This window comes from Columba livia, chromosome 33 (genome assembly GCF_036013475.1).
Source record: "Columba livia isolate bColLiv1 breed racing homer chromosome 33, bColLiv1.pat.W.v2, whole genome shotgun sequence".
Taxonomy (NCBI): Eukaryota; Metazoa; Chordata; class Aves; order Columbiformes; family Columbidae; genus Columba; species Columba livia.
The window spans coordinates 220,541-246,357 of record NC_088634.1 but is presented as its reverse complement, the minus strand read 5'-3'; the positions used below and the strand labels follow the sequence as shown (position 1 = coordinate 246,357).

At 62.7% G+C, this 25,817-nt stretch overlaps 1 protein-coding gene across 1 annotated transcript in view; it reads left to right on the top strand.

Annotated features, from left to right (window-relative positions):
• Positions 1 to 2,964: 2,964 nt before the first annotated feature.
• CHD3 (chromodomain helicase DNA binding protein 3) overlaps positions 2,965 to 25,817 on the top strand; it is a 45,875-nt gene continuing 23,022 nt past the window's right edge. Inside the window, 24 exon segments of the mRNA XM_065044196.1 lie at positions 2,965 to 3,085; positions 4,550 to 4,711; positions 6,315 to 6,439; positions 7,221 to 7,459; positions 8,067 to 8,197; positions 8,763 to 8,901; positions 9,278 to 9,322; positions 9,907 to 10,079; positions 10,625 to 10,855; positions 11,671 to 11,871; positions 12,609 to 12,728; positions 12,730 to 12,827; positions 13,870 to 14,001; positions 15,142 to 15,241; positions 15,356 to 15,547; positions 16,748 to 16,948; positions 17,562 to 17,699; positions 18,273 to 18,394; positions 20,186 to 20,359; positions 21,019 to 21,160; positions 21,635 to 21,766; positions 22,237 to 22,354; positions 22,981 to 23,105; positions 24,055 to 24,286. Of these exon segments, the coding sequence (XP_064900268.1) occupies positions 6,435 to 6,439; positions 7,221 to 7,459; positions 8,067 to 8,197; positions 8,763 to 8,901; positions 9,278 to 9,322; positions 9,907 to 10,079; positions 10,625 to 10,855; positions 11,671 to 11,871; positions 12,609 to 12,728; positions 12,730 to 12,827; positions 13,870 to 14,001; positions 15,142 to 15,241; positions 15,356 to 15,547; positions 16,748 to 16,948; positions 17,562 to 17,699; positions 18,273 to 18,394; positions 20,186 to 20,359; positions 21,019 to 21,160; positions 21,635 to 21,766; positions 22,237 to 22,354; positions 22,981 to 23,105; positions 24,055 to 24,286 (3,190 nt within the window). The 5' untranslated portion in view covers positions 2,965 to 3,085; positions 4,550 to 4,711; positions 6,315 to 6,434.

The window sequence follows — 25,817 nt, the reverse complement described above, 5'->3', positions numbered from 1 at the left end:
GGGACGGGGGGCGGTTCACAGACCCGTGTCTGTGCGTGTCACCGTCGCCCCACGAGTGGGTGTCCCCCCCCGCCCCGCGCAAAGGGCCGGTCTGGGATGCCCCCGGGCGGCGCCTGAGGGGACGGGCCGGTGGCGGGAAAATGACAGGGGGGTGTTGGGTCCTGACAGGGCACAGGTGGTTGTTGTTTGGGCTGTTGGGTCCTGGCAGGACACAGGTTGTTATCGTTTGGGGTGTTGGGTCCTGACAGGACACAGGTGGTTGTTGTTTGGGCTGTTGGGTCCTGACAGGACACAGGTGGTTGTTGTTTGGGTTGTTGGGTCCTGACAGGACACAGGTGGTTGTTGTTTGGGTTGTTGGGTCCTGACAGGACACAGGTTGTTGTTGTTTGGGGCTGTTGGGTCCTGACAGGGCACAGGTCGTTGTTGTTTGGGCTGTTGGGTCCTGACAGGGCACAGGTCGTTGTTGTTTGGGCTGTTGGGTCCTGACAGGGCACAGGTGGTTGTTGTTTGGGCTGTTGGGTCCTGGCAGGACACAGGTTGTTATCGTTTGGGGTGTTGGGTCCTGACAGGACACAGGTGGTTGTTGTTTGGGTTGTTGGGTCCTGACAGGACACAGGTGGTTGTTGTTTGGGTTGTTGGGTCCTGACAGGACACAGGTTGTTGTTGTTTGGGGCTGTTGGGTCCTGACAGGGCACAGGTCGTTGTTGTTTGAGCTGTTGGGTCCTGACAGGGCACAGGTTGTTGTTGTTTGGGGTGTTGGGTCCTGACAGGACACGGGTCGTTGTTGTTTGGGCTGTTGGGTCCTGACAGGGCACAGGTTGTTGTTGTTTGGGGCTGTTGTGTCCTGACAGAACACAGGTCGTTGTTGTTTGGAGCTCTTGGGTCCTGACAGGGCACAGGTGGTTGTTGTTTGGGCTGTTGGGTCCTGACAGGACACAGGTGGTTGTTGTTTGGGCTGTTGGGTCCTGACAGGGCACAGGTGGTTGTTGTTTGGGCTGTTGGGTCCTGACAGGGCACAGGCCAAGTTTGGGGGCTCTTTGGGGCATTTTTGGGGCAGATTCACCTTGTTCAGGCCCATTTTGCTGCTTGCACTTTTTTACTCCCCCAAAATGCTCAGAAATGGGCAAATTCAGATTTTAAGCCCATTTTTCATTTGATTGAAACTGAAATTCCACTTTCTCCCCCGTAGCTGAAACTTGTGGGTTTTTTTGCCTTCTTTTGGCTTTTTTCCCCCCTATTTTTGCCGTTTCCCGCCCGAGAACAATGGGGGGAGGACATGGAAAAAAAGCCAAAATCAGGCAAAACCGTTTTAATTTATTAATTCAGTTTTGATTCATTTTACTGTGTTTTTTTCACCTTTTTATTTTGGACTTTTTTTGATCATTTCCCCCCCCATTCCCCCCCTATTTCCCCCCCCATTTCCCCCCCCATTTCCCCCCCTTTTTTGTACCATGGCCACCAGGGTGTGTGTGTGTGTCTGTCTGTCCGTCCGTCCATCCATGTGGGAACCATCGTCCCAATGGGTGCAGACATTGGGGGTCATGGTGGCCATGGAAGGGATGTGGTGGCCACGGTGGCCATGGGGAGGGGCGTAGTGGCCATGGGAGGTCATGGTGATGATGGGGGGGGCTATGGTGGCCATGGGGGAGATATGATGGCCATGGTGGCCTTGGGGGGGACATGGTGGCCATAGTGGGGTTGTGGTGGCCATGGGGGGAATATGGTGGCCATGGGGGGTCATGGTGATGATGGGGGGGGCTATGGTGGCCATGGGGGAGATATGATGGCCATGGTGGCCTTGGGGGGGACATGGTGGCCATAGTGGGGTTGTGGTGGCCATGGGGGGAATATGGTGGCCATGGGGGGTCATGGTGATGATGGGGGGGGCTATGGTGGCCATGGGGGAGATATGATGGCCATGGTGGCCTTGGGGGGGCTATGGTGGCCATGGGGGAGATATGATGGCCATGGTGGCCATGGGGGGGACATGGTGGCCATAGTGGGGTTGTGGTGGCCATGGGGGGAATATGGTGGCCATGGGGGGTCATGGTGATGATGGGGGGGGGCTATGGTGGCCATGGGGGAGATATGATGGCCATGGTGGCCTTGGGGGGGCTATGGTGGCCATGGGGGAGATATGATGGCCATGGTGGCCTTGGGGGGGACATGGTGGCCATAGTGGGGTTGTGGTGGCCATGGGGGGAATATGGTGGCCATGGGGGGGTCATGGTGGCCATGGGGAAACATGAGGGGATATGGTGGCCATGGGGGCCATGGTTACCATGGGGGGGCCATGGTGGCCATGGTGGAGATGTGGTGGCCGTGGTGGTCATGGGGAAGTCACAGTGGCCATGGGGGGACATGGGTGGGGACGTATTGGCCATGGGGGGGCCATGGTGGCCATGGGGGGGATGTGGTGGCCATGGGGAAGTCAGAGTGGCCATGGGGGGACATGTCGGGGGACGTATTGGCCATGGGGGGCCATGGTGGCCATGGGGGGGATGTGGTGGCCATGGGGAAGTCACAGTGGCCATGGAGGAACATGTGGGGGGACGTATTGGCCATGGGGGGCCATGGTGGCCATGGGGGGGATGTGGTGGCCATGGGGAAGTCAGAGTGGCCATGGGGGGACATGGGTGGGGACGTATTGGCCATGGGGGGGCCATGGTGGCCATGGTGGAGATGTGGTGGCCATGGTGGCCATGGGGAAGTCAGAGTGGCCATGGGGGGACATGGGTGGGGACGTATTGGCCATGGGGGGGCCATGGTGGCCATGGTGGAGATGTGGTGGCCGTGGTGGCCATGGGGAAGTCAGAGTGGCCGTGGGGGGGACATGGTGACCATGGGGGGGGCGTGGTGGCCATAGGGAGGATGTGTTGGCTCGGGGGGGTCATGGTGGCCATAGGGGGGGGCCGTGGTGGCCACAGTGTCCCTGTAGGGCTGTGTCCCATCCCCGTGTCCCCCCCCAACAGATGGTGACCCCGAGCTGCTGCGCGGCCTGCAGGGGGCGCTGCCCAAGAAGAAGCGGGGACCCCGAAAACAGAAGGAAAATAAACCCGGAAAACCCCGGAAACGGAAAAAACTGGTGAGTTCACGTTCCCCCACAACGGGATCGGGCCCGCCCGGATGCCTGGGTCCCTTCCCGGACGCCTGGGTCCCTTCCCGGATGCCTGGGTCCCCTCCCGGATGCCTGGGTCCTCCTGACCCCAGTGATGGGATCTGGTGGGGGTGACAGACCCAGGAGGGGGTGACAAATGGGTGACAAACAGAGTGACAAGTGGGTGACAAACGGGTGACAAACACGGTGTGAAATGGGTGACAATTGGGTCACAATGGAGTGACAAACAGGTTGACGAATGGGGTGACAAATGTGTGACAGATGTGTGAGAAATGGGTGACAAACGGGGTGACAAATGGGTGACAATGTATGACAATGTGTGTCAGTGTTTGACAATATGTGACGATGTGTGACAACGTGCAACAAATGGGGGACAAACAGGTGACAGTGTGTGACAAATGGGAGACAAATGGTTGACAAGAGGGGTGATGAACCTATGGGTGACAAAGTGTGTCAGTAGGTGACAAAAGGGTGACAAACGGGTGACAAGTGGGGTGATGAACCTCTGGGTGACAAATGGCTGTCAAAGTGTGTCAGTAGGTGACAAAAGGGTGACAAATGGATGACAAATCGTTGACAAGTGGGGTGATGAACCTCTGGGTGACAAATGGGTGACAAAGTGTGTCAGTGGGTGACAAACGGGTGATAAATGGTTGACAAGTGGGGTGATGAACCTCTGGGTGACAAATGGCTGACAAAGTGTGTCAGTAGGTGACAAAAGGGTGACAAACGGGTGACAAATTGTTGACAAGTGGGGTGATGAACCTCTGGGTGACAAATGGGTGACAAAGTGTGTCAGTGGGTGACAAACGGGTGATAAATGGTTGACAAGTGGGGTGATGAACCTCTGGGTGACAAAAGGGTGACAAAGTGTGTCAGTAGGTGACAAAAGGGTGACAAACGGGTGACAAGTGGGGTGATGAACCTCTGGGTGACAAATGGGTGACAAAGTGTGTCAGTAGGTGACAAAAGGGTGACAAACGGGTGACAAATTGTTGACAAGTGGGGTGATGAACCTCTGGGTGACAAATGGGTGACAAAGTGTGTCAGTAGGTGACAAACGGGTGATAAATGGTTGACAAGTGGGGTGATGAACCTCTGGGTGACAAAGTATGTCAGTAGGTGACAAAAGGGTGACAAACAGGTGACAAATGGTTGACAAGTGGGGTGATGAACCTCTGGGTGACAAATGGGTGACAAAGTGTGTCAGTGGGTGACAAACGGGTGATAAATGGTTGACAAGTGGGGTGATGAACCTCTGGGTGACAAAGTATGTCAGTAGGTGACAAAAGGGTGACAAACAGGTGACAAATGGTTGACAAGTGGGGTGATGAACCTCTGGGTGACAAATGGGTGACAAAGTGTGTCAGTAGGTGACAAACGTGTGACAAGGGGTGACAAACGGGTGTCAACCGGTGCCGATTGTTGCAGGTGTCTGAGGATGAGCTGGAGTCGGAGCGGGACGAGTTTCCCGAGAGCGGGGGCAGCGATTCGGGGGGGCCCCGGAAACGGCGCCGGAAACACCGCGACCGCAAGGAGAAAAAGACCAAGAGGCGGAAAAAGTCCGACGAGGACGGGGGGCAGAAAGTGAAGGTGACGGGGGCACCCATGGGTGGGGGGGACACATTGGGGGGGTGTACAGGGGGGGCAGAAAGTGAAGGTGACGGGGGCACCCATGGGTGGGGGGGACATATTGGGGGGTTGTACAGGGGGGGCAGAAAGTGAAGGTGACGGGGGCACCCATGGGTGGGGGGGACACATTGGGGGGGTGTACAGGGGGGGCAGAAAGTGAAGGTGACGGGGGCACCCATGGGTGGGGGGGACACATTGGGGGGTTGTACAGGGGGGGCAGAAAGTGAAGGTGACGGGGGCACCCATGGGTGGGGGGGACACATTGGGGGGGTGTACAGGGGGGGCAGAAAGTGAAGGTGACGGGGGCACCCATGGGTGGGGGGGACATATTGGGGGGTTGTACAGGGGGGGCAGAAAGTGAAGGTGACGGGGGCACCCATGGGTGGGGGGGACACATTGGGGGGGTGTACAGGGGGGGCAGAAAGTGAAGGTGACGGGGGCACCCATGGGTGGGGGGGACACATTGGGGGGTTGTACAGGGGGGGCAGAAAGTGAAGGTGACGGGGGCACCCATGGGTGGGGGGGACACATTGGGGGGGTGTACAGGGGGGGCAGAAAGTGAAGGTGATGGGGGCACCCATGGGTGGGGGGGGACACATTGGGGGGGGTACAGGGGGGGCAGAAAGTGAAGGTGACGGGGGCACCCATGGGTGGGGGGGACATGTTGGGGGGTTGTACAGGGGGGGCAGAAAGTGAAGGTGACGGGGGCACCCATGGGTGGGGGGGGACACATTGGGGTGGTGTACAGGGGGGGCAGAAAGTGAAGGTGACGGGGGCACCCATGGGTGGGGGGGACACATTGGGGGGTTGTACAGGGGGGGCAGAAAGTGAAGGTGACGGGGGCACCCGTGGGTGGGGGGGACACATTGGGGTGGTGTACAGGGGGGGCAGAAAGTGAAGGTGACGGGGGCACCCATGGGTGGGGGGGACACATTGGGGGGGGTACAGGGGGGTCTGGTGGGGCAGAAAGTGAAGGTGACGGGTGACACATGGTGGGTTTGGGGGTGCAGAGGGGTCTGGGGGGACCCATGGGGGGTACATGGGGATTTTGGGATCCCAGCAGGTGACCTGTGTCCCTGTCCCTTCTATCCCTGTTCCTGATGCTTTCTTGTCCCCCCTACACCGTGTCACCTCCTTGTGTCCTCGTGTCCCCATGTCCCCCTGTCCCTGTCTTCGTGTCCCTCTGTCCCCCTGTCCCCATGTCCCATGTCCCCCTGTCCCCATATCCCCATGTCCCATGTCTCCCTGTCCCCATATCCCCATGTTCCCCTGTCCCCATCTGTCTCCACGTCCCCCTGTCCCCATGTCCCTCTGTCCCCCTGTCCCCATATCCCTGTGTCCCCACGTCCTCCTGTCCCCACATCCCCTGTCCTCCTGTCCCCATATCCCATTATCCCCCTGTCCCCATATCCTCCTGTCCCTCTGTCCCCATCTGTTCCCCTGTCCCCATGTCCTCATATCCCCATATCCCCCTGTTGCCCTGTCCCTGTCCTGTCCCCATTGTCCCTGTCCCATGTCCCCATGTCCCGCTGTCCCCGTCGTGTCCCCATTGTCCTTATCCCAGGCCGTAGAGCAGAAGTCCTCGGCTCAGCTGCTGGGCGCCTGGGGCCTGGAGGACGTGGATCACGTTTTCACCGAGGAGGATTATCACACGCTCACCAACTACAAGGCGTTCAGCCAGTTCATGAGGTGGGGGCGCCCTGGGGTGCTGGGGGGGCCCTCTGGGTCCTGGGGGGCGCCCTGGGGTGCTGGGGGGGGGGCTCTGGGTCCGGGGGGACACCCTGCGGGGGCCCTTGGGGTGCTTCTCCCTAAATGCCCCTCACCAGATGCCTGGGTCCCTTGTTGCCCCGGATGCCTGGGTCCCTAAGTGCCCCTCCCTGGACGCCTGGGTCCCTTGGTACCCCGGATGCCTGGGTTCCTGGTTGCTCCCCCCCAGGTGCCCTTCCCTGGATGCCTGGGTCCCTAAATGCCCCTCCTCGGATGCCTGGGTCCCTTGTTGCCCTGGGCATCTGGGTCCCTAAATGCCCCTCCCTGGATGCCTGGGTCCCTTGTTGCCCCGGATGCCTGGGTCCCTAAGTGCCCCTCCCCGGATGCCTGGATCCCTGGGTACCCTGGATCACTAGGTCCCTTGGTGCCCCGGACGCCTGGGTTCCTGGTTGCTCCTCCCGGATGCCTGGGTCCCTAAATGCCCCTCCCCGGATGCCTGGGTCCCTGGGTGCCCTGGATCACTGGGTCCCTGGGTACCCTGGACACCTGGGTTCCTGGTTGCTCCCCCCGGATGCCTGGGTCCCTAAATGCCCCTCCCTGGATGCCTGGGTCCCTTGGTACCCCGGATGCCTGGGTCCCTAAATGCCTCTCCCCGGACGCCTGGGTTCCTGGTTGCTCCCCCCAGATGCCTGGGTCCCTGGGTGCTCCCCCTGGATGCCTGGGTTCCCAGGCACTCCAACGCACCCCCGTGTGCCCCCCCCAGGCCTCTGATCGCCAAGAAGAACCCCAAGATCCCCATGTCCAAGATGATGACCATCCTGGGCGCCAAGTGGCGCGAGTTCAGCGCCAACAACCCCTTCAAGGGCTCGGCCGCCGCCGTGGCCGCCGCTGCCGCCGCCGCTGCCGCCGCCGTGGCCGAGCAGGTGTCGGCCGCCGTGGCCAACGTGGCCCCCGAGGCGCCGCCCCCACCCCTGCGCAAGGCCAAGACCAAGGAGGGCAAAGGTGGGTGTGGGCTGTCAGCTCCCGGACGCCTGGGTCCCTCCCGGATGCCTGGGTCCCCTCCCGGACGCCTGGATCCCTCCCGGACGCCTGGGTCCCTCCCGAGCTCCCGGGTCCTCTCCCGGACTCCTGGGTCCTTCCCAAGCTCCTGGGTTCCACCCGGATGCCTGGGTCCATCCTGAACACCTGGGTCCTATCCCGGATGCCTGGGTCCTCTCCCGGACTCCTGGGTCCTTCTTGGACGCCTCAGTCCCTCCCGGACACCTGAGTCCCTCCCAGACACCTGTGTCCTTCCTGGATGCCTGGGTCCCCCCCCGAACACCTAGGGGCCTCCTGGACTCCTGGGTCCCCCCCCGAACTCCTGGGTCCCCCTCCCCGAACTCCTGGGTCCCCTCCCAGACTCCTGGGTCCCCTCCCGGACTCCTGATTCTCCCCGAACTCCTTGGTGTCCTCCCCGGACTCCTGGGTCCCCCCCGGGACTCCTGGGTCCCCCTCTGGACTCCTGATTCCCCCTGAACTCCTGGGTCCCCCCTCGAACTCCTGGGTCCCCCCTCGAACTCCTGGGTCCCCCCGAACTCCTGGGTCCCCCCAAACTCCTGGGTCCCCGCAGGCCCCGGCCACAAGAAGCGCAGCAAGAGCCCGCGGGTGCCGGAGCTGAAGAGGAGGATGAAGGGGAGGAAGATGGCGCCGCTCAAGATCAAACTGGGTGTACTGGGCGGGAAGCGCAAGAAGAGCAGCTCGGTACGGCCGGACGCCTGGGTCCCCCCCGGACGCCTGGGTTCCCCGTGGCCCCCACTGTCCCCAAGCGGTGACACCCCTGCCCCACAGCCCTGCCCCACAACTGCCCCGCTATCTCCCAGTCCCCGCCATCCTCTGGTCCCCACATCCCCCTTTGTCCCCTGTGTCCCTTTTGTCCCCCAACGTCCCTTTTGTCCCCCAACGTCCCTTTTGTCCCCCCACGTCCCTTTTGTCCCCCCTTGTTCCCCTTTGTCCCTTGTGTTCCTTTGTCCCCCCATGTCCCCTTGTCCCCCACATCCCGTTGTCCCATCATGTCCCTGTGCCCCCTCATTCCCCTTTGTCCCCCCATGTCCCTTTGTCCCTCTATGTCCCCCCATGTCCCTTTTTCCCCCAATGTCCCCTTGTCCCTCTATGTCCCCCCTTGTCCCTCTATGTCCCCCCAAGTCCCTTTGTCCCCCCTGTCGCCCATGTCCCCACGTCTGCCATATCCCACTGTGTCCCTTTGTCCCTCTTGTGTCCTCCCATGTCCCCCGTGTCACCTGTGTCCCCGACGTCCCCTTGTCCCCAGCAGAGCGAGGACGCGGGGGAGGCCGAGGAGGATTCGGACGCCGAGAGCCCGGGGGTGCTGGGTGCCCCCCCCCGCCCCGACCCCCCAAACCGCATCAAGAAGCTCAAACGGGGACGGCCTGGCCGCAAGAAGAAGAAGGGTGAGTGTCCCCGAGTGTCCCCAAGTGTCCCCAACCCCCCGGCTGCCACCACCGACCCCCCCTCTTCCCAGGCGTGGGGACACCGGGTGACGTCCACGTCTCCTTGCAGCTCCTGAATTCCTGGGTCCCCCCCCGAACTCCTGGGTCCCTCTTGAACTCCGGGGACCTCCCCCGAACTCCTGGGTCCTTCCCAAACCCCTTGGTCCCCCCGAACTCCTGGGTCCCTGGATGCCTGGGTATCCCCCCAAACTCCTGGGTCCCCTTCCTGGACTCCCGGGTCCCCGAGTGTCCCCAAGTGTCCTCAAGCCCCGGGTGCCACCACCGCTCCCCCATCCCGGGTCTGGGGACACCGGGTGACGTCCCCATCTCCTTGCAGCCCCCTGCACCAATCAGGAGCGCGGCCCCGCGGCCCCCGCGCATGGTGAGACCCCCCCATGTGTCCCCAACATGTCACCCGGGGTCCCCACACCCACCGGGTCCCCCTGTGTTGGTGGTGGCGTTTTGGGGTTCCCTGTGTCCCTGTCTTCTGGTGTCCCAGAGCTCCCAATCACCCAGTGTCACCTGGTGTCCCCAGTGTGCCCCTGTCCCCATATCCCCCTGTTCCCATGTCCTTATATCCCCCTGTCCCCCGCTGTCCCCATGTCCCAGTGACCCCGAGTGACCCCCAGGGTCCTAGAGCCTCCCCTAGTGACCCTGCGTGACCCACAGGGTCCTAGAGCCCTCCTAGTGACCCTGACTCGTGTCCCCCTGTCCCCACCATGTCCCCCTGTCCCCACCATGTCCCCATGTCCCCATCTCCCCCTATCCCCACCATGTCCCCCTGTCCGCCTGTCCGCATCTCCCCATGTCCCCATATCCCAGTGACCCCAAGCGACCTCCAGGGTCCTAGAGCCCCACACCCCAGTGACCCAAGTCATATCCCCACATTGCCACATCCCCATGTCCCCATCACCCCCGTTGCCCCCATGTCCCCAGGAGGTGACAGTCCCCTCCGTGTCCCCACAGGCCCCGATGACGAAGGGGACGGCTACGAGACGGACCACCAGGACTACTGTGAGGTTTGCCAGCAGGGCGGGGAGATCATCCTGTGCGACACGTGTCCCCGCGCCTACCACCTCGTGTGCCTGGACCCCGAGCTGGACCGCGCGCCCGAGGGGCGCTGGAGCTGTCCCCACTGCGTCAGTGACACCGCGGGGGTCCTGGGGGGTCCTGGGGACCCTAGAGGGGGTTTTGGGGGGGATTTGGGGGCTCTAGATGGGGTTTTGGGGGTTCCCAAGCTGAGGGACGCTGGAGCTGTCTCCACTGCATCAGTGGCACCAGGGGTGTCCTCAGGGGGTTTGGGGGACCCTAGAGGGGGTTTTGGGGGGTCCTGGGGGGGCTCTAGAGGGGATTTGGAGGGGGTTTGGGGTGTCCTTGGGGTCCCTAAGCTGAGAGACACTGGAGCTGTCCCCACTGTGTCAGTGGCACCAGGGAGGACATGGGGGGTCCTGGGGACCCTAGAGGGGGTTTTGGGGGGGTTTGGGGGTTCTAGAGGTGGTTTTGGGGGAGTTTGGGAGGTCCTAGAGGGGGTTTTGGCGGTCCTGGGGGGGTTTGGGGTCCCCCAAGGTGTCACCAGGGGGTTCAGGTGTCCCCAGGAGCTTTGGGTGTCCCTGGGTGCCATTGCAGGGGGGCTCATCCCCAAATCCCCCCATGGGGTCCCCTGAATTTTGGGGTGTCCCCCCAGGAGAAGGAGGGAGTGCAGTGGGAGGCAAAGGATGAAGAGGAGGAGGAGGAGGAAGAGGAGGAGGAAGGCGAGAAGGAGGAGGAGGACGACCACATGGAGTATTGCCGCGTGTGCAAGGACGGCGGGGAGCTGCTGTGCTGCGACGCCTGCGTGTCCTCCTACCACATCCACTGCCTCAACCCCCCCCTGCCCGAGGTCCCCAACGGGGAGTGGCTGTGTCCCCGCTGCACGGTGAGGGACACGGGGACATTGTGGGGGACGTGAGGACATGGGGACTTGGGGACCTAGGAACGTGACTCGGGGTCACTGGGGCAGCTCTAGGACCCTGGGGGTCACTGACAAGGACACTAGGACCCTGGGGATCACTCAGGGTCACTGCAGGGGGGCTCTAGGACCCTGGGGGTCACTGACAAGGACACTAGGACCCTGGGGATCACTCACGGTCACTGCGAGGGGGCTCTAGGACCCTGGGGGTCGCATGGGGCCATGGGGGGGTTCTCTAGGACCCTGGAGATCACTCAGGGTCACTGGGGGGGGGCTCTAGGACCCTGGGGTCACCGGGAGGCATCTAGGACCCTGGGGGTCACTCAGGGTCACTGGGGGGGTGCTCTAGGACCCTGGGGTCACTGGGAGGCATCTAGGACCCTGGGGGTCACTTGGGGACACAGGGACATGGGGGAACCTGCGTGTCCTCCTACCACATCCACTGCCCGATGTCCCCAACGGAGAGTGACTGTGTCCCTGCTGCAAAGTAAGGGACATGGGGACCCAGGGAGACCTGAGGACATGGTGTGGGACCTGGGGACACCTGCCCCATGTCCCCAATGGGGAATGGTGGTGTCCATGTGCCCCACACTCCCCTGTCCCCAGGTCCCCACAGCCCCCCATTTCCCTTTGTCCTTGTGTCCCCAGCGTGTCCCCATGATCCCATGTCCCTGTGTCCCCATGTCCCTCCGTGTCCCTTTGTCCCCTTGTTCCCTCATGACCCTATGTCCCTTTGTCCCTATGTCCCCCCATACCCCTGACACTGTCCCCTGTCCCTGCAGTGCCCGGTGCTGAAGGGGCGGGTGCAGAAGATCCTGTACTGGCGGTGGGGGGAGCCGCCCCCCCCAGTGGGGGCCCCCCCCGGGGCCGCACCCCCCCAGGAGGGGCCCCCCCAGGCACTGCAGGGCCGCTCGGAGCGCGAGTTCTTCGTCAAGTGGGTGGGACTGTCCTACTGGCACTGCTCCTGGGTCAAGGAGCTGCAGGTATGGAGGGGTCCCTGGAACCAGAAAGGGGGGCCATTTACCCTCTGAAGGGGGCCCTGTTATTGGGGAGCCTTGATATATCCAGTTTGGGGGGCACCCAGTGATTGGGAGACCTGGTATACCCAACACAGGGAGGCCTGGGATACCCACGCGGGGCCGGGGCGGGGGTGGCACTACTGGGGAGGCCTGGTATACCCAGTCTGGGGGGGCTGTTTTACTGCTCCTGGGTCAAGGAGCTGCAGGTACAGGGGAGGTCCCCAAAAGTGAGAGGGGGCTCATTTAGCACCCTGGAGGGTGTCCTGTTATTGGGGGGCCTTGATACATCCAGTTTGGGGGGACCCAGTAATGGGGAAGCCTGGTATACCCAATCTGGGGGGGACCCAATACTGGGGGAGGCCTGGTATACTCAGCCTGGGTGGGGGCTTAATGCTCCTGCGTCAAGAAGCTGCAGGTATGGGGGGCGCTCACCAAAACTGGAAGGGGTCATTTACCATGCTGAGGGGCATCCTGATAACAGGGGGCGGGCCTTGATACACCCAGTTTGGGGGGGGGGGGCTCAGTACTTGGGAGGCCTGGTATACCTGGTCTGGGGAGCTCGTATATACCCAGTTTGGGGGGACCCAATCCTAGTGGGGGGAAACAGCGCCCCCCCATTCCTCCCCATCCCTCCGAGTGGCTCCACATGGGGGTGCTGTCCTCCCCCTCTAATTTGGGGTGCCCCCACTGTCCCCCCCCAGCTGGAGATCTTCCACCTGGTCATGTACCGCAACTACCAGCGCAAGAACGACATGGACGAGCCGCCCCCCCTCGACTACGGCTCCGGCGACGACGACCCCAAGAGTGAGAAACGGGGGGGGGGCGGGAGGGGACCCCCTTTTTGGGGGGATGGAGGAGCGATTCTACCGCTACGGCATCAAACCCGAGTGGATGACGGTGCATCGCATCATCAACCACAGGTGGGGGGCACCCATGGGTGCTGCGGGACCCTCAAATGGGGAGGGGGTGGGTGGCACTGGGGTGGGGTAGGGGGGAGCACCCGGGTGAGGTTTGGGGACACCGGTGGCACCTGTGGGGACACTCTGGGCACCCCTGGGTCCTCTAAGGACACCCCTGGCCCCCCAGCACCCATCAGTGTCACCCAGCACCCATGGGTGCCATGGGGGAATCCCTGTGTGTCCCCTTTCTAAATTAGGAGGGAGTAGGTGATGTCAGTACCTGGCTGGGGTTTGGGGACACTGGTGGCACCTGTGGGGACACTGGACACCCTTGGGTGGCCCCAGACACCCAGAGCACCCATGGGTGCCCCTTAACTGGGAACAGTGGGGCACTGTCCTCAGGTCACCCCCTGTCCCCTCCATGTGTCACTGTCCCCAGGCGGCCCCATGTCCCCAAACGACTCCGTGTCCCCAGGTGACCCTATGTCCTCGTGTGACCCTGTGTCCCTGTCCCCAGGTCACCCCCTCTCCCCTCCACATGCCCTTGTCCCCAAGTGACCCCGTGTCCCATCTGTGTGTCCCTGTCCCCAGGTAACCCTGTGTCCCCAGGTGACCCTGGGTCCTGGTCATGTGGCCCTGTCCCCGTTGTCCCCATGCCGCCCAGTGTCCCCACTATGTCCATGGTCCCTGTGATGTCCCTTGTCACCCTCATGTCCCCCGCGTTGTCCCTATGTCCCCCGCCGTGTCCCCATGACCCTCATTATCCCCTGTTGTCCCCACGATGCCCCTTGTCCCCACAACCCCCCTTGTCCCCACGATGCCCCTTGTCCCCACGACCCCTGTTGTCCCCATGATGCCCCTTGTCCCCACGACCCCCGTTGTCCCCATGATGCCCCTTGTCCCCATGACCCCCATTGTCCCCACAGTGCCCATCATCCCAATGACCCCCATGGCCCCACGCTGCCCGTTGTCCCTGGAGTCCCCAGTTGTCCCTGGTGTCCCCTGGGTCCCCTGGGTCCCCGTTGTCCCCGGTGTCCCGCGGGCGGTGACACGTTGTGCGCAGCGTGGACCGCAAGGGCCAGTACCACTACCTGGTGAAGTGGCGCGACCTGCCCTACGACCAGGCCACCTGGGAGGACGACGAGATGCCCATCCCGGACTACGACCTGCACAAGATGGCCTACTGGAGACACCGGTGACCGCTGGGGACATGGGGACAGGGGGACAGGGGCCTACTGGAGACACCGGTGACCGCTGGGGACATGGGGACAGGGGGACAGGGGCCTACTGGAGACACCGGTGACCGCTGGGGACATGGGGACAGGGGCCTACTGGAGACACCGGTGACCGCTGGGGACATGGGGACATGGGGACAGGGGCCTACTGGAGACACCGGTGACCGCTGGGGACATGGGGACAGGGGGACAGGGGCCTACTGGAGACACCGGTGACCGCTGGGGACATGGGGACATGGGGACATGGGTCTATTGGAGACACCGGTGACCGCTGGGGACATGGGGACAGGGGACAGGGGCCTACTGGAGACACCGGTGACCGCTGGGGACATGGGGACATGGGGACAGGGGCCTACTGGAGACACCGGTGACCGCTGGGGACAGGGGGACAGGGGCCTACTGGAGACACCGGTGACCGCTGGGGACAGGGGGACAGGGGACAGGGGCCTACTGGAGACACCGGTGACCGCTGGGGACAGGGGGACAGGGGGACAGGGGCCTACTGGAGACACCGGTGACCGCTGGGGACATGGGGACAGGGGCCTACTGGAGACACCGGTGACCGCTGGGGACATGGGGACAGGGGCCTACTGGAGACACCGGTGACCGCTGGGGACAGGGGGACAGGGGCCTACTGGAGACACCGGTGACCGCTGGGGACAGGGGGACATGGGTCTGTTGGAGACACTGGTGACCGCTGGGGACGTGGGGACAGGGGGACAGGGGCCTATTGGAGACACTGGTGACTGCTGCGGACAGGGGGACATGGGGACAGGGGGACATGGGTCTGTTGGAGACACCGGTGACCGCTGGGGACGTGGGGACAGGGGAACAGGGGCCTACTGGAGACACTGGTGACCGCTGGGGACATGGGGACATGGGGACAGGGGCCTACTGGAGACACCGGTGACCGCTGGGGACATGGGGACAGGGGGACGGGGCCTACTGGAGACACCGGTGACCGCTGGGGACATGGGGACATGGGGATTGGGGGACATGGGTCTATTGGAGACACTGGTGACCGCTGGGGACATGGGGACAGGGGGATATGGGGACAGGGAGATATGGGGACATGGGGACATTCCCCATGGTGTCCCCAGGGAGGTTTTCATGGGGGAGGACCCGGCCCAGCCCCGACGCTACAAGAAGAAGAAGAAGGAGACACCTGGGGAGGGGCCACCCGACTCCCCCACCAACGACGTGAGTGCATGGACACCTGCGTCCTCCCCGAACTCCTGGGTCCTCCCCGGACACCTGGGTCCCCCCCGGACGCCTGGGTCCCCCCCAACCCGCCGTGTCCCCTTGTCCCCGCAGCCCACGGTGAAGTACGAGACGCAGCCGCGGTTCATCACGGCCACGGGGGGGACGCTGCACCTGTACCAGCTGGAGGGGCTGAACTGGCTGCGCTTCTCCTGGGCCCAGAGCACCGACACCATCCTGGCCGACGAGATGGGGCTGGGCAAGACCATCCAGACCATCGTCTTCCTCTACTCGCTCTACAAGGAGGTGAGGGGCTGGAGTCACCTCCCTTGGCCCTGCTGTCACCTCCTTGTCCCTGGTGCCACCTCCCTGGGTCCTAGTGCCACCTCCCTGGGTCCTAGTGCCACTTGCCTGGGTCCTGTGTCACCCCCTGGGTCCTAGTGCCACCTCCCTGGGCCCTGCATCACCTCCTTGTCTCTGGTGTCACTCCCTTGTCCTTTCTGTCACCCCCTTGGTCACAGTATCACCCACTGGGTCCTGGTGTTTTCTACTTGGTCCTAGTGTCCATGGGTGCTGGTGTCACCCTCTGGGTCCTAGTGCCACCTCCCTGAGTCCTGTGTCACCCCCTGGGTCCTAGTGCCACCTGGCCCTAGTGTTTCTTATGTGGCCCCAGTGTCACCCTCTGGGTCCTAGTGCCACCTCCCTGGGCGCTGGTGTAACCCCCTGGGCCCTGTGTCACCCACTGGGTCCTAGTGCCAGCTCCCTGGGTGCTGGTGTCACCCTGTTGTCTCTGGTGCCACCCCATTGGTCGTGGTGTCACCCACTGGGTCCTGTGTCACCCCCTGGGTCCTAGTGTCACCTGGCCCTAGTGTTTCTTATGTGGCCCCAGTGTCACCCCCTGGGTCCTAGTGCCACCTCCCTGGGTGCTGGTGTGACCCCCCGGGTCCTGTGTCACCCCTTTGTCCCTGGCGTCACCTCCCTTGTCCCTGGTGTCACCCACTGGGCCCTGGTGTTTTCTACTGGGTCCTAGTGCCTCCTCTCTGGGTGCTGATGTGACCCCCTGGGCCCTAGTGTCACCTCCTTGGCCCCATTGTCACCTTCTGCATCCTGTGTCACCTGCCTGGCCCCAGTGTCACCCCCTTGGCTCTGGTGCCACACTGTCCCCATGTCCCCAAGGCCCCATCCCCCACTGTCCCCATGTCACCACATCCCACACTGTCCCCATGTCCCCAGGGTCCCCATGTCCCCCAGTGTCCCCACATCTCCCCCATGGGCCCTGTGTCCCCATGTCCCCCAATGTCCCCAGGGCCACCCCAAGGGCCCCGTGTCCCCATGTCCCCCACTGTCCCCCAGGGCCACCCCAAGGGCCCCGTGTCCCCATGTCCCCATGTCCCCCACTGTCCCCACGTTCCCAAGGACCTCGTGTCCCCATGTCCCCCACTGTCCCCCAGGGCCACCCCAAGGGCCCCGTGTCCCCGTGTCCCCATGTCCCCCACTGTCCCCCAGGGCCACACCAAGGGCCCGTTCCTCGTCAGCGCCCCCCTCTCCACCATCATCAACTGGGAGCGCGAGTTCCAGATGTGGGCGCCCGCCTTCTACGTCGTCACCTACACGGGTGACAAGGACAGCAGGGCCATCATCCGCGAGAACGAGTTCTCCTTCGACGACAACGCCATGAAGGGCGGCAAGAAAGCCTTCAAGATGAAGGTGAGCCGGATGCCTGGGTCCCTTTGAGACACTTGGATGCCTGGATCCCACTGGGGAACGCCTGGGTCCCTCGGGGCACATCTGGGTTCCTTTGGAAGTTGGTGGATGGCACCCGGATGCCTGGGTCCCTCTAGGGGACACTTGGGTCCCTTTGGGAGTCCCGGACACCTGGACGCCTGGGTCCCTCTGGTGGTGAAGGGGGGCAGCTGGACACCTGGGTCCCTTTCGGGGATGCCTGGGTCCCTTGGGGGGACACCTGGGTCCCTTCGGGACACCTGGATGCCTGGGTCCCTTTGGGGGTGAGGGGAGGGCACCCGGATGCCTGGGTCCCTCTGGGGGATTGCTGGGTCCCTTTGGTTTTTGAGTCCCACCCAATGTATTGGGGTCCCCCGTGTTGTTCAGGGAACCCCCAATGGTGATTTTGGGGTTCAGCAGGAGGTGCAGATGCAGTTCCATGGGGCTGTTGGGTTGTCAGGTGCTGTTGCTGCATTTGGGGGTTTTTGGGACCCCCCTTGGGTTTCGGGCAATCCCCCATGTCTGGGGGTGCCCCCCGTGTTTTGGGATCCCCCCCAGGTTTTGGGGTCCCCCCCCAATGGTGATTTTTGGGGTTCAGCGGGAGGCGCAGGTGAAGTTCCACGTGCTGCTCACGTCCTACGAGCTGGTGACCATCGACCAGGCGGCGCTGGGCTCCATCCGCTGGGCCTGTCTGGTGGTGGACGAGGCGCATCGGCTCAAGAACAACCAGAGCAAGGTGGGGGGGACCCCAAAACCCTGGGGGGGCACCCACAGATCGGGGGGGACACCCACAGATCGGGGGGTGCACCCAGATCCTTTTGGGGGGACACTGGGGGCTTCATCCACGGGCTCTTGGCTGGTGGTGGATGAGGCTACATCACCCCCAGTATAACCAGTTGAAGGGGGGAGGGCACCCAGAACCCTGTGGGGGCACCCACATATTGGGGGGCACCCAGAGCCCTGGGTGGGGCACTGGGAAGGGGTGCCCGAACACCTGGGTCCCTTATGGTTGAGGTCACCCAGATGCCTGGGTCCCTTCTTGTTTGGGGGGTGCCCAGACACTTGGGTCCATGGGTGCCCTGGAGGGGTCTCGGGGGGGTGTGCGGTCAGGGGTCTCTCCCGGACGCCTGGGTTCCTGGGTGCCCTGGAGGGGTGTTGGGGGGGGTCAGAGGTCTCTCCCGGATGCCTGGGTCCCCTGGGTGCTGTTGGGGGGTGTTTCCCAGACACCTGGGTTCCTGGGTGCCCTGGAGGGGTCTCAGGGGTCTCTCCCGGACGCCTGGGTCCGTGGGTGACCCCCGTGTCCCCGCAGTTTTTCCGGGTGCTGAACGGGTACAAGATCGAGCACAAGCTGCTGCTGACGGGGACGCCGCTGCAGAACAACCTGGAGGAGCTTTTCCACCTGCTCAACTTCCTCACGCCAGAGCGCTTCAAGTCAGTGGCTCCGAGTCCCCGTGGCACCTGTGGCACCTCCTGTCCCCATGTCCCCCTGTCCCCATATCCCCCTGTCCCCATATCCCCCTATCTCCATGTCCGCATGTCCCCCCGTCCGCATGTCCCCCCCGTCCCCATGTCCCCCTGTCCCCATATCCCCCTATCTCCATGTCCCCATGTCCCCCCTGTCCCCCTGCCCCCATGTCCCCCTGTCCCCATATCCCCTTATCTTCTTGTCCGCATGTCCCCCTGTCCGCATGTCCCCCCCGTCCCCATGTCCCCCTGTCCCCATATCCCCCTATCTCCATGTCCACATGTCCCCCCCGTCCCCATGTCCCCCTGTCCCCATATCCCCCTGTCTCCATGTCCGCATGTCCCCCTGTCCACATGTCCCTTATATCCCCATGTCCCCCTGTCCCCATAACCCCCTGTCCCCATGTCCCCCTGTCCCCCTGTCCCCATGTCCCCCTATCTCCATGTCCACATGTCCCCCCTGTCCCCCTGTGCCCCTGTCCCCCTGTCCCCATGTCCCCCTATCTCCATGTCCCCATGTCCCCCCTGTCCACATGTCCCCCTGTCCCCATATCCCCTTATCTCCTTGTCCGCATGTCCCCCCTGTCCGCATGTCCCCCCGTCCCCATGTCCCCCTGTCCCCATATCCCCCTATCTCCATGTCCGCATGTCCCCCGTGTCCCCATGTCCCCCTGTCCCATATCCCCCTATCTCCATGTCCACATGTCCCCCTGTCCACATGTCCCTTATATCCCCATGTCCCCCTGTCCCCATGTCCCCCTATCTCCATGTCCCCATGTCCCCCTGTCCCCATGTCCCCCTGTCCCCATATCCCCTTATCTCCTTGTCCGCATGTCCCCCTGTCCGCATGTCCCCCTGTCCCCATGTCCCCTTGTCCCCATATCCCCCTATCTCCATGTCCACATGTCCCCCTGTCCACATGTCCCTTATATCCCCATGTCCCCCTGTCCCCATATCCCCCTATCTCCATGTCCACATGTCCCCCCTGTCCGCATGTCCCCCCTGTCCCTATGTCCCCCTGTCCCCATATCCCCTTATCTCCTTGTCTGCATGTCCCCCTGTCCACATGTCCCCCCGTCCCCATGTCCCCCTGTCCCCATATCCCCCTATCTCCATGTCCACATGTCCCCCCTGTCCCCCTGCCCCCATGTCCCCCTGTCCCCATATCCCCTTATCTTCTTGTCCGCATGTCCCCCTGTCCGCATGTCCCCCCGTCCCCATGTCCCCCTGTCCCCATATCCCCCTATCTCCATGTCCACATGTCCCCCCCGTCCCCATGTCCCCCTGTCCCCATATCCCCCTGTCTCCATGTCCGCATGTCCCCCTGTCCACATGTCCCTTATATCCCCATGTCCCCCTGTCCCCATGTCCCCCTATCTCCATGTCCCCATGTCCCCCTGTCCCCATGTCCCCCTGTCCCCATATCCCCTTATCTCCTTGTCCGCATGTCCCCCTGTCCGCATGTCCCCCTGTCCCCATGTCCCCTTGTCCCCATATCCCCCTATCTCCATGTCCACATGTCCCCCTGTCCACATGTCCCTTATATCCCCATGTCCCCTTGTCCCCATATCCCCCTATCTCCATGTCCACATGTCCCCCCTGTCCGCATGTCCCCCCTGTCCCTATGTCCCCCTGTCCCCATATCCCCCTATCTCCATGTCTGCATGTCCCCCCTGTCCCCATATCCCCCCATCCCCATATCCCCGTGTCCCCCTCTCCCCTTGTCCCTGTCCCACGTCCCCGTCCGTGTCCCCCCAGCAATCTGGAGGGGTTCCTGGAGGAGTTTGCCGACATCTCCAAGGAGGATCAGATCAAGAAGCTCCACGACCTGCTGGGTCCCCACATGCTGCGGCGCCTCAAGGCCGACGTGTTCAAGAACATGCCGGCCAAGACCGAGCTCATCGTGCGCGTGGAGCTCAGCCCCATGCAGAAGTACGCCCGGACGCCTGGGTCCCCGGGGCGGGGGAGGGAGACCCCCGGACGCCTGGGTCCATGGGTTGAGGGTAGACCCAGATATTGGGGTCTATAGGAGTCAACGTTGGGTGTAGTTGGTTGGTTGGAGCTCGTTGGGTGAAGCTCAGCCCCATGGAGACACAACTCAGGGTCTCCTGGGTATTGGGGTCTCCCGGATGCCTGGGTCCTCTAGAAGGGGGAAGGGGAGACCCCCCGGATGCCTGGGTCCGTGGGTTGAGGGTAGACCCAGATATTGGGGTCTATAGGAGTCAACGTTGGGTGGAGTTGGTTGGGTGGAGCTCGTTGGGTGAAGCTCAGCCCCATGGAGACACAAACTGAGTGTTGGGGTCCCCCGGATGCCTGGGTCCTCTAGAAGGGGGAAGGGGAGACCCCCCGGATGCCTGGGTCCATGGGTTGAGGGTAGACCCAGATATTGGGGTCTATAGGAGTTGGTTGGGTGGAGCTTCTTGGGTGAAGCTCATCCCAATGGAGACACAAACTGGGGTTCCCCGGATGCCTGGGTCCTCTTGAAGGGGGTTGGGGCTGTTCCCGGATGCCTGGGTCCTCTAGAAGGGGGTTGGGGCCGTTCCCGGATGCCTGGGTCCCTCCGGACGCCTGGGTTCATGCTGTGTCCGCAGGAAATACTACAAGTACATCCTGACGCGCAACTTCGAGGCGCTGAACTCGCGGGGTGGTGGGAACCAGGTGTCGCTGCTCAACATCATGATGGACCTGAAGAAATGCTGCAACCACCCCTACCTGTTCCCAGTGGCCGCCATGGTGGGACTGGGGACACTGGGGACAGGGGGACAGGGGGACATGGGGACAGGGGGACATGGGGACAGGGGGATGTTGGAACATGGTTTTTAGGGCACTGGGGATGCTCCAGGGAGGGTTTTAGGACCCTGGGGATGCTCCGGGTGGGTTTTAGGACCCTGGGGATGCTCCGGGTGGGATTAAGGACCCTGGGGATGCCCCGGGTAGGTTTAAGGACCCTGGGGATGCTCCGGGTGGATTTAAGGACCCTGGGGCTGCTCCGGGTGGGTTTTAGGACCCTGAGGATGCCACGGGTGGCTTTAAGGACCCTGGGGATCGTCCGGGTGGGTTTTAGGACCCTGGGGATGCTCCGGGTGGGTTTTAGGACCCTGGGCATGCCACAGGTGGGTTTTCAGGCATATGGAGATGGGGGACATGGGGATATGGGGGTGACAGGAGGTCACAGGGGGTGACAGGAGGTGACACGTGTGTCCCCAGGAGTCCCCGAAGCTGCCGAGCGGGGCGTACGAGGGGGGGGCGCTGATCAAGGCCTCGGGGAAACTGCTGCTGCTGCAGAAGATGCTGCGGAAGCTCAAGGAGCAAAATCACCGGGTGCTCATCTTCTCACAGGTGGGGAACGGGGACCCCCAGGACCCCCCCAGGGACACCCCAGCACCCACAGACACCCCACAGCACCCACAGACCACCACAACGCCCCCAGGGCACCCACAGACCCCACACAGCACCCACAGCCCCCCAGAACCAGCGGGTGCTCATCTCCTCACAAGTGGGGAACGGGGACCCCTGGGACCACCCAGCACCCACAGAGCCCCCAGCACCCATGGACACCCCAAGCCCCCCCAGTGCTTCCAGTCTGACCAGTACCAGGTGCCCCCCCTCCCAGTGCTCCCAGTCTGACCAGTATCAGGTGCCCCCACTCTCCCAGCGCTCCCAGTGTAACCAGTACCAGCTGCCCCCACCCTCCCAGTGCTCCCAGTATAACCAGTACCAGGTGCCCCCACCCTCCCAGTGCTCCCAGTATAACCAGTACCAGGTGCCCCCACCCTCCCAGTGCTCCCAGTCTGACCAGTACCCCGCAGATGACGAAGATGCTGGACCTGCTGGAGGATTTCCTGGACTACGAGGGTTACAAGTACGAGCGGATCGACGGCGGCATCACGGGCGCCCTGCGCCAGGAGGCCATCGACCGCTTCAACGGTAGGGACCCAGGTGTCCGGGGAGGGACCCAGGCGTTCGGGAGGTACCCAGGCATCTGGGGGAACCCAGGTGTCCAGGGGACACAGGAGTTTGGGGGGACCCAGGAGTTCAGCGGGAGACCCAGGCATCTGGGGAACACTGGAGTTTGGGGAGACCCAGGCGTCCGGGAGGGACCCAGGAGTTCAGGGGGGACCCAGGAGTTCAGGGAGGACCCAGGAGTTCGGGGGGACCCAGGAGTTCAGGGAGAGACCCAGGTATCCAGGGAACACTAGAGTTTGGGGGGACCCAGGTGTCTGGGAGGGACCCAGGAGTTCACGGGGGGACCCAGGAGTTCGGCAGGACCCCAGAGTTCGAGAGGGACCCAGGAGTTCACGGGGGGACCCAGGAGTTCGGGGGGACCCCAGAGTTCGGGAGGGACCCAGGCATCCGGGGAACACTGGAGTTTGGGGGAATCCACGCATCTGGGAGGGACCCAGGTGTCCGGGGGGGGACCCAGGAGTTCAGGGAGGACCCAGTTGTTCGGGAGGGACCCAGGCGTCTGGGGGGTTCAGGGGTCCCATGTTGGGTCCGGGGGGTTTTTGGGGGTCTGGGGGTCTGTTTTTGGGGTCCCTGACACCGGGGGGCAGCGCCGGGGGCGCAGCAGTTCTGTTTCCTGCTGTCCACGCGGGCCGGGGGCCTTGGGATCAACCTGGCAACGGCCGACACCGTCGTCATCTTCGACTCGGACTGGAACCCGCACAACGACATCCAGGTGGGGACCCGCACCCCAGTGTCACCCCAACGTCACCCAGTGTCACCCCAGTGTCACCCCCGTGTCACCCCACAATGACATCCAGGTGGGGACCCAGCACCCCAACATCACCCAGTGTCACCCCAACATCACCCAGTGTCACCCCACTGTCACCCCAATGTCACCTCAGTGTTAACTGATGTCACCCCACAACGACATCCGGGTCTGGGTCTGTCACCCCAGTGTCACCCCATGTCACCCCCCCATCATCCCCAATGTCACCCCCATGTCACCCCAATGTTACTCCCATGTCACCGCACAATGACATCCAGGTGGGGACCCGTCACCCCTCCATCACCCCTCCGTCACCCCTCTGTCACCTCAGTGTCACCCCACGTTACCCCACAACAACATCCAGGTGGGGACCTGGCACCCCAGTGTCACCCCAGTGTCACCCCCAGCCACCCCTGCTCTGATGTTCCTCTCACTGTGTCCCCAACCACAGTGTCCCAGTTGATGTCCCCACCACCACGTCCCCTCTCTGATGTCCCCAACCGTGTCCCCAACCACCACGTCCCACCCGACGTCCCCACCACCACGTCCCCTCTCTAATGTCCCCAACCATGTCCCCAACCACCACGTCCCACCCGACGTCCCCAACCACCATGTCCCCTCTCTGATGTCCCCAGCCACCATGGCCCCTCTCTGATGTCCCCAACCGTGTCCCCAACCACCACGTCCCACCCGATGTCCCCAACCACCATGTCCCCTCTCTGATGTCCCCAACCACCATGTCCCCTCTCTAATGTCCCCAACCATGTCCCCAACCACCACGTCCCACCCGACATCCCCACCACCACGTCCCCTCTCTGATGTCCCCAACCATGTCCCCAACCACCACGTCCCACCCGACGTCCCCACCACCCTGTCCCCTCTCCCTTGTCCCCCTCACCGTGTCCCCGTCCCGCAGGCCTTCAGCCGGGCGCACCGCATCGGCCAGGCCAACAAGGTGATGATCTACCGGTTCGTGACGCGCGCCTCGGTGGAGGAGCGGATCACGCAGGTGGCCAAGCGCAAGATGATGCTCACGCACCTGGTGGTGCGCCCGGGGCTGGGCTCCAAGGCCGGCTCCATGTCCAAGCAGGAGCTGGACGACATCCTCAAGTTCGGCACCGAGGAGCTTTTCAAGGACGAGAACGAGGGTCAGCGGGGCTGGGGGGGCGGGTTGGGACACATCGGGCCATGCTGGGTCAGGTTGGGTGGTGTTGGGTTGTGTTGGGCCTTGTTGGGTCATGTTGGGCCATGTTGAACCATGTTGGGTTGTGTTGGGCCTTGCTGGAGCGTGTTGGGTTGTGTTGGACCTTGTTGGGCCTTGTTGGGTCGTGTTGGGTTGTGTTGGGCCATGTTGAACCATGTTGGGTTGTGTTGGGCCTTGCTGGAGCGTGTTGGGTCGTGTTGGGCCTTGTTGGGTCGTGTTGGGTTGTGTTGGGCCTTGTTGGGTTGTGTTGGGCCATGTTGAACCTCGTTGGGTTGTGTTGGGCCACGTCAGGCCGTGCTGGGTCGGGTTGGGTGGTGTTGGGTCTTGTTGGAGCATGTTGGGTTCTGTTGGGCCATGTTGAACCTTGTTGGGTCATGTTGGGCCTTGTTGAGTTGTGCTGGGCCATGTTGGATCATGTTGGGCCATGTTGGATCATGTTGGGCCTTGTTGGATCATGTTGGGCCTTGTTGAACCACGTTGGGCCACATTGGGTCATGTTGGGCTGTGTTGGGCCTTGTTGAACCTTGTTGGGTCATGTTGGGTTGTGTTGGGCCTTGTTGAGAGTTGTGTTGGGTCACCTTGGGCCACGTTGGGCCATGTTGGGTCATGTCAGGTCTTGTTGGGCTTCACTGGGTTGTGTTGGGCCACGTTGGGCTGTGTTGGGTCATGTTGGGCCTTATTGAATCATGTTGGGTCATGTTTGGCCTTGTTAGGTTCTGCTGGGCCATGTTGGGCCATGTTGGGTCATGTTGGGCCTTGCTGAGTTGTGTTGGGCCATGTTGGATCATGTTGAACCATGTTGGGCCTTGTTGGATTGTGTTGGGCCATGTTGGGCCTTGTTGAACCTTGTTGGATCATGTTGGGCTTTGTTGGGTCATGTTGGGCCTTGTTGGGTCATGTTGGGCCGTGTTGAACATTGTTGGGTCGTGTTGGGCCTTGTTGAGAGTTGTGTTGGGCCATGTTGGGCCGTGTTGGGCTGTGTTGGGTCATGATGGGCCATGTAGGGCCATGTTGGGTTGTGTTGGGCCTTATTGAACCATGTTGGGCCACGTTGGGCCATATTGGGTCATGTTGGGCCTTGTTGATCCATGTTGGGCCTTGTTGGGCCACACTGGGGCGTGTTGGGCCTTGTTGGGTCATGTTGGGCCTTGTTGGGTCATGTTGGGTCGTGTTGAACATTGTTGGGTCGTGTTGGGCCTTGTTGAGAGTTGTGTTGGGCCATGTTGGGCCACGTTGGGCTGTGTTGGGTCATGATGGGCCATGTAGGGCCATGTTGGGTTGTGTTGGGCCTTATTGAACCATGTTGGACCACGTTGAGCCATATTGGGTCATGTTGGGCTTTGTTGATCCATGTTGGGCCATGTTGGGCCACACTGGGGCGTGTTGGGCCTTGTTGGATCATGTTGGGCCTTGTTGGGTCATGTTGGGCCTTGTTGAACCTTCTTGGGTCATGTTGGGCCTTGTTGAGAGTTGTG